The following is an 8,500-nucleotide window of genomic DNA, read 5'->3' on the forward strand; positions in this document are numbered from 1 at the left end:
CTATCTATCTATCTATCTATCTATCTATCATCTATCTATCTATTATCTATCTATTTATCATCTGTCTGTTGATCTATCTCTTTCTATTTATTCTTTTACTTTGGCTTTCTCCATACTTAAAAAAAAAAAAAAAGCCCAACCAAAACTATGGCTACTATAGATCATTCTTTGACTGAACAAAACATAATGGTTTCTTCTAAAGAAGAGAATCTGTGCATGAAGGAACCCTAGTTACAAATCCACTCCCACTCTACATAAGGTTGGAGGGGTAGAAGGGTGACCTCATATGGCTGTTTCCAGGTCACCTAAGGTTGAAGAAGTACTGTAGAAAGAATATCAGAGTTCTGTCCAACAACAGCAGAGCAGTAAGAGACCTACTGTGGAAAGAGCCTTCTTCAGAGCTCCTTCACTCTGGGGGAGAAGGAAAAGGCACCAGAGAGAAGATGGCGCTCCATAGGCCACCCCTAGCCATATGCATCCTGTCCTGCTAGAAGCAGTAACATGGGGCCGGCCTAGGAGTTAGTTGTTCTTATTAGACTGGGAACTATATTATGTGAATACGTGTAATTTTATGTCCAGGTTACTTGTGCAGATTATTCAAAAACATATTACTCTGACACTTGAGTAATGAAACCATGAAGGCTTTGCTGTTTTGTTCTGTTCCGGTGGTGTCATAAAAGAGAAGCTGTACAAAAGAGTGCGTGTGGAATGCAAATGCAATGCTCTTTCCGAATCTATGTCCCCTCAGAAAACGCCCCTAGAAACTGAGCAGCCACAACCTGCATTCAGGCAAGGAAGCCTTGCATTCAGTGTCCTGGCTCAAACAGCCCTGCTGCCAAAGGGAAATCGACATTTGTCCTTTAGCCCTAGACACAGAGTTTGCTCGCCATTCAAATCCCCATGTAGCCCTCATGGTGACAGAACTGTCAAAGCTGCAACATACTTCTTACACGGTTGTAATTAGATAACCAAACTTAATTAAGTTAGAAAGAAGAGGTGACCTTTCTCCTTGAAACGAATAACACAAATTGTATGACGATTAGGAGACTTGGGAATCAAAGGAGCTACACGGAGCTGAAGGCAACGAGACTCTGCTTGGAGTTAACACACGTGCACACATTGGAATACAGATCTGTCCACTGTGTGCCCATGTGCCATTCCCATTGTGCACGTTGCTTTGGAGAGTGGGTGAGCTGAGCAACCCACCAGCCCAGAAGGGCAATGCTGAGAGCTCAGGGAACAATGGGAGCTCTTGGCTTAGATGCAGAGACAACTGAGTGTATTGACAAAGTAGCTCACATGTGCAACAAAGTAGTCAGCTGTGTAACAATCCTCTCACCTTGGAGTTTCTTATGTTTTATAGCAACCGGCCCAAACAGACACGATCATCTTCTCTAAGTGGGACTGGCAATCCTCCACAATCTCCAGGTCCAGCCACAGTGAACTGTGAACTGTTTCCTTGTACAAACACCATAACACTGGCTACGACCCACAATAGGAGATTTTCACCCCATCTCCCCAGAATCTTTTGTTCTAAGTTAATAAAAAGAGTGCTTAGAAAATTAAGATTGAAGATAAGCAAACTGGAACAGCAAACTTTGGCAAGGCAGTGTAATTATTCACTTGGATTGTCAGTTTGATTGGTTTTAAAAATGCCTAGGACTTGATGAAGCTCACCCCGAGTGTATTTGTGAGGGTGTTACCTGAGAGGGATAACTGAGGGGGATAACCCCCCCCCCCATGAGTATGGCTTGTGTCATCCTATGACATGGGATCTCAGACCGAACACAAAAGAACAAAGAAGAAAGCCAGCAAGGCACCCACACTTTGCTTGTCATCTTTCTGATTGGATCGACTGTGGGCAAGCTATGTTCACTCCACTGCCAACAATTCCTCTTGATGCAATGTCTCCCTATCAGGATCAACTATGTCCTCTCTAATCAATGAGCAAGTGGAAAGCCTTCCCCCTCAAGTTGCCAGAGGGTTGCCTTCTCTCCCCAGTGGCTTCTTTGTCAGGCGTGTGGTGGTATAACACACTTGTTTCCTCCCTCCTACCAGTGCACACACACACCCCTTTCACCACAGTCAGTTCTCAGTGACCAACCATCACTGTTCTGCCTTAACCATTCATGCATTTGGGCAAACCAGCCCCGGGCCTGGGTTCTTCTTTAATTCTTCATGCCTTCACAGAAGCATGGTTCTGCTTTCAATTAATATCATTTTTGAGAACACAAGGTCCCCTGAGTCAAGCCTAGGGACTTTAGTAGGGGTGAGGCATCTGGTACCCACTTAGGAGTCAGCACAAAAGCACAATGAAAGGAGCCACCATTGCAAAGAGGCTCAGATGCAAGTTTGTATAAAGATGGGGACAGAAAAAATGATGGAGGTATGTCCTGCTTTTCTTTCTGTTGCTATGACGAACATCATGAACAAAAGGCAATTTAAGTGAGGACAAGGTTGTTTCATTATCTTTCCCTCATGGGTCATGGTCTACTGTTGAAGGAAGTCAGAGTAGAAACATGAAGAAACTGGTTTCTGCCTCATTCTCTTGCTTGCTCCACCTCTTGTTCTGCTAGTTTCCTTCTACAGCTCAGGGCATTCTACCAAGGGAATGTTACCGCCCATAGTGGACATCCTACATCTCTTATCAATCAAGACAATTTCTCTCATATACCCACACACCAATCTAATATGGACAATTACTCTATTGGGACTCATTTTCAGCTGATTCCAGTCTGTGTCAAATTGACATGCAAAGCTAACCAGGACAATGAGAGAAACTGAAAATAAATTGGAATTCGATATTTGAGACGTGGGTATTGACTTTGTGAACATGCTTGTAAATCAAGCTCTCCCTAGTAAGAACAGTATACTAATAGCTATTATCTTTAAGAATTAGATGTTAAATGGTTTAATTAGGAAATTAAGTAAGTTTAATATAATTAATTTTACTTATTTATAGCTAAAGGTATTTATACCACACTTACTGGCAAGGACTTTAAATAACTCCTAAATGTGTTAGAGAAGGGTGAGTCTTGTCCTCAGGCTTGCTTCTGTACAAACAGCCATTTTCCACAAATGATGTTACTTAAAATAAAATTAGACATCTGTTTATTCCAACTCAATATAATAAGCATTTGTTGAAATTTTGAGTTTGACAAAACATACTTCCAAGCATTGGTATTATGCTTCATTTAATGAACGAAATCCATAATTATTTAGATATTACTATGATCATGTAAGGACAAGGGAGGTTTAATCTGCTGTACAACACCCCACAAGCTAGAAAGATTTTCAAGCACAACCATCCCAGCCAAGAATTAACACAACTGTCATCGACTTGCTCTGACTTGCCAACTCCAGTTAGTCTTTTTTTTTTGGCCTTACATAGCTAAACTATATTTATATTTTAGTATCATGGAGAGAGACCAGTTTAACTTTGACCCTGGTAAAGGCCTCAGGCCAGCTGGTTATGTTCTTTATACAGTAGAGACAACCAGAAAGCATGTTAGAGGAAGACAGATGGCACAAGCTCTGTGTTGCCATGACACTGTTTAGCTCATTTTCAGAAAACAAAGTGGTGGGTGGCCGAGGCAGTCCTTTGTCCAGGAAACCACTGGAGCCATAGACCTCACATGTTAGCCTTAGAAACTAAGCCTAGCCATGATGCATAGCTCACTGGTGGGAAGTGATGTGGTCTCCTCGACCAGAAGCCACAGCTTGCAAAATCCAAAGACACATTAACGCACACACACACACACACATGCACACGCACACGCACACACACACATGCACACACACCTACTGTTTGATGAAGAAAGACATGCTATAAATGCACATTAAGACAGAGCTGAATATCTGCTGGGACAGAGGAGGAGGAATCAGAATGCTGTGGCTGTGGTTCCCAGTTTCCGCTGAAATAAAGATCTATTCAATTTCTCTCTTCCTCTTTCTCTCTCTCTCCCCCCTCTCTTTCTCTCCCTACCCCTCTCTTTCTCTTCCCCTCTTTCTCTTACCTCCCTCTTTTAACAGTTTAAAAAGAACGGGGATTCATTCATGCTTGACATCTGGAAAAACATTCGGAGTTTTCCAGATGTGCATTCCTTCTGGCCACAAGGCGATGGTGCTTGCCTCAGAGAGAGACTATGAGCATTATTACTCCAGAGATGAGAACCTTTTTTTAGAAGTCTATTGGTTCCTGCTGGACAGTCTCCTCTCTGGACCTGGCCAAGCATTCTGTGCTCTCCCCATGCTGCCTCTGTCTGTACTCGGCTATATATTGCTTTGGCACTACATTCTGAGTTTTATCTCATGACTTGAGACTACAGTGCACCTAGATTTTTGCTCTGAATTGGACATATTGGTATAATTTATAGAACAAAGGCAAGATGAACTTAGAAAGGCCCTAAGATGTATAAATAAGGGAAACTAGAGGGACTAGAGGGACACACACACACACACACACACACACATATGTGCATCCACGTATGTATGTGCATGCACTGTAGTATATAAATAAAAAGAAATAAAGAGATAACTATTGAAATGTTAGAGGAAATATGGAATGTTCTTTTCTTAAAACATGAAAGAGGCAACTTGTCAATTTGAAAACCGTGTTCCCTGATCTTTTGAGTCTAGTAAATTTGCTTGTGTGTGTGTGTGTGTATACACATTTAATCTCCTGCCCTTCGCTATGTCTATTTTGTATAAATGAGCTATCTGAAAGGATTAAAATTCTTTAATGAAGATAATGTTCATGATGGCCATTTTTACATTTTTCTGTCACTTACAGCTTCTGCCCCTGACAAAATACTATTAATTAGTCAAAAGGGAAGCCAGGGTACCTGTCACAAAACACAACTCCCTGTCTAGAGCTCTGACCTTGCTCTCAAACTCTAGTGACATGGTGCTGTTGAAATATTCTCTCTCTTTCTGTCACATCTGTGTGTGTGTGTGTGTGTGTGACTCCCTCCCTGCTCCTTTCCTCTCCTATAGAGCTATAAAAACTGCACAATAAAAGAAAGATCAAAGGGATCCTAAGCTACAGTCTAGGTTCTCCTGTAATATACCCCTCTTTTCACTGGAGCCCAAGGAAAGGAACTACAACTGGGAAATCCAGCAAGTAGGAAGTACTTGGAATGTTTTGGAAGACATTTTTTTTTTAAAGTAAAGAATAGAATGGCAAATGGTCTTTAACATGGAATCTACCCATCATCCTCTTTGCTCAGGAGGTTTTCCAAATGCATTTCACTGAGTTCATAAGTCAGGTTTAATTGTCAAGAGTTATGAGTTTCTTTCTGAAGTGGACGTCCTCTTGCACATAAATCTGTTTCTGCCTCTGTGTCGACTCCTATCTCTAGCTGCCCGTGGCATGTGCTTCTGTGCCTTTTCCAGTGGCCTCTCTGCTTCTGGAGGGAAGTGTCTGTCTGAAAGAGTGCTAGTCTATGAGCAAAGTTCCACCCCAGAGCCGCTCTGCATCCCGAAAGCTTGCCCTTGGAGAAGAGAAATATTGAGCCTCAGGTGACTGAGAACACTTACTGTTGGTTGCATAATGTATGGCAGGTGTGGCGTCCATGACGTGCTCTGGACCTACGCATCAAACAGCAGTCATTAGGACAAGGCAATCACACAGGGAACTCGGTGCTTGTGATAAGTGGTGCTGCACTACGTCTTAGGGAGCAGAGGCAGGAACTCTCAGCGGCCCTGATTAATTTAGCAATTCCCCATCTAGGTGTCTGGCTGCAATACCCACATAAGCCAGGCTCTGTGTGTGTGTGTGTGTGTGTGTGTGTGTGTGTGTGTGTGTACATGCATGTGCACATGAAGATAATGCATTTGTAAGAGTGCATGCAAGTCAGCATCAGGTGTTATTCATAAGGTAAATTTTATCTTTCTTTCTTTCTTTCTTTCTTTCTTTCTTTCTTTCTTTCTTTCTTTCTTTCTTTCTTCCTTCCTTCCTTCCTTCCTTCCTTCCTTCCTTCCTTCCTTCCTTTCTTTCTTTCTTTCTTTCTTTCTTTCTTTCTTTCTTTCTTTCTTTCCTTCTTTTTTTGTTGAGACAGGGTCTCCCACTAGCTTGGAACGCACCAAATACGCTAAGCTGATTGGCCAGCGAACCCCAAATCTGCTTGACTCCACCTTGCTAGCTGGAATTACAACTCTGTACCATTTCACCTGTTTTTCTGTGGGGTTGGGAGATTGCAAGTGCTTTGCTGACTGAGTCACTCCCCCGGTTCTGGTGGCTCAACCCTGAAAACTTATTTTGCAGTCAGAGTTGAAGACTTAAAGTCTTAAAGAGGCCCAGAGACCATTTGTAGGTCAGCAATCAGGGACAGCCAGGAAAACACTGAAAGAATCTGAGGTTGACTGCTAGGACTCCCCAACTGTACCTTACCGATCACAGCTTCACCTGCACAAGTGACCCCATCTTAGAACTAGCCAAGCAGCAAAATTAGTGTCAGAAAGCAACAGAACAGAAAGTGTAGAGGAATGTTTTAGGTCGAAGCCAACTTAAACGTGTTTGTGATAATATTCTCTCCCATGACAACCGGTACTGTGCATGAAAATGTGTAGGCTAGTCACCTGCTCTTCTAAAATTCATGTGTCAGCCATAGGAGAAAATTTGTGCAAGTGGTCTTCACACAGAAAGCCAGTGAGGTTTTCTCTTACGATACATTATGTTTGTACTCCAAAATTTACCAATAGGTTTCTGTTACTTTGTTGATTTGTTTTGTTTTGTTTTTAAAGTGGTGCAAAGAATTAGCAACAGGGGAAATTGGCTGTAATCTTTGGAAGAAGATAATCACTTTTCTGTGGATATTCGTTCATGTTGCCTAACTATTCCGTGCTGTGGCTCAGCGGGCGGTTTTGGCTCCAGCAGGAGCCAAGATTAGAAAAAAGACAACACACATCCACACACACACACACACACACACACACACACCTCAAGGAAGAGTGAAGCTGAAACACACCTGCACACAGCCTCATGGGTCCCGAGAGACGGCAATTAAGAAGCCAGCCACTCTGGAAACACCTCGTGCAATTTAAATAAAACTCTACCCTGTTGGCGTGGAGTTCTTGATGCAAGAGTCTGAGTGTCATAAAGCCATGATGTGTGGCTGGGGGATTTGGTGGTTAAGGGAACATGTGCATAGACTTCAATTTTGATGCTCTGACAGATGGGATAGCTTGGAAAATGTATAGAGTGGCTGAGCTGGGGGAATGCCACAGGTTAGTGGTGGTAGGTAACACTGGCTTCCTGTCCACTCTGAAACATCCCCACCCACCCATTTTGCATACTAAAAAAAAAAATCAAAGGTGCACACACATGTGCATTTCAGGCCCCTCCCTCTGTGGCATTTACAGGCACTTTATGATGAGAACTGGAAGAGTGGTTAGCAGGAGCAGGTGAAGAGAACAGAAAGGTGATTGGCGTAGCTGGTAGGTAGCTCACAAGAGCAAGATGAGCGAGTTTTGCGGAAGCGTGGCTACTTCCATCCACCTTTGGACTCAGAACTCCTGGCTAGAACACCTGGTTTAGGACACACAGTGAGTCTCAGATGCCCTAACATTTCAACACGTGGGACCCCAAAGTCTGATCTTTTTAAGAATAAGAAATGAGGTAAAGAGCAGGAAGAAGAAACACATTTTACCCGCTTTCAGTATCTTCCCCACTGGGAGGTCCCCTTTAATACCTAATGGGGTACTTTTACCAAGACAACTGTGAGAAAAAAAAATGAGATGACAAGGTAGGCCACCTTGGAACACAACATAAGGAGGGATCTCTACAAAGATGCTTATTAGAGAAGACCCCTGTGGAATGTGAGCAACCAAACCATCAGACAACAGGCAGGACCATTCCCCAGCACTGAAGGAGCTGTGTAGAAAGGATGGAATGCATTCCATATCTTATTACTTAGTTAACTGATGCAAAGAACCACTGGGAAGCCAGTCCTTCATTAATTCCTAACAGGAACATTAGCATATTAAGGTTTTTTTGTTTTGTTTTTGTTTTTGTTTTTTTTTTTCCTACCATGCCCTTTTGGACTCTCAGTAGCACATTACTGGCAAGAAGCCCTTGCGTGAGGTGCAGGTGAACAGACATACCTGGTATGTGGAGACAGGGGAAGCGGCAATGAAGGGCGTGATAGATGTCTGTGGGATCATGCGGTTGGTTGCGAGACTGTACGGTGAAGAATAAAATCTGTGAACAGAAAACAACAACAAAAGATTCATGAAGCTGCTCCGTGACCGGCCTGCCATCCAGCCCTGCCAAGCACACCAAGAGAGTTCCCCATGAGTACTTTTCCAAGAACTGTTCACAGCACCGTCTGCAAGGGATACATATCTGATTCCTCCCAGAGGGACACATCAGGTGAATACAGAGACGACTTTAAGTCATCTGACAAAATCAACTGTGGGCACCACAGTGTTGGTAACTAACAGGTAGAGAGCAGCATCAAGCCTTACAAATGGTGGTGCTGTGCAAAAGAATTCTCCGAAA

At 43.0% G+C, this 8,500-nt stretch overlaps 1 protein-coding gene across 10 annotated transcripts in view; it reads right to left on the reverse strand.

Annotated features, from left to right (window-relative positions):
- Rbms3 (RNA binding motif single stranded interacting protein 3) overlaps positions 1-8,500 on the reverse strand; it is a 1,312,983-nt gene that overhangs the window by 97,022 nt on the left and 1,207,461 nt on the right. For 8 of the 10 annotated variants that reach the window (XM_085828158.1, XM_085828155.1, XM_085828154.1 and 5 more), the window contains 2 exons: positions 8,104-8,200; positions 5,539-5,589 (listed from right to left, as the gene is read on the reverse strand). In XM_085828158.1, the coding sequence (XP_085684284.1) occupies positions 5,539-5,589; positions 8,104-8,200 (148 nt within the window). The remainder of the gene's footprint in view (positions 1-5,538; positions 5,590-8,103; positions 8,201-8,500) is intronic. The other 2 variants (XM_085828159.1, XM_085828156.1) reach the window with 1 other exon arrangement.

Source organism: Mus caroli, unplaced genomic scaffold (genome assembly GCF_978045245.1).
Source record: "Mus caroli unplaced genomic scaffold, Mus_caroli_1 scaffold_11, whole genome shotgun sequence".
In the NCBI taxonomy this organism is placed as follows: Eukaryota; Metazoa; Chordata; class Mammalia; order Rodentia; family Muridae; genus Mus; species Mus caroli.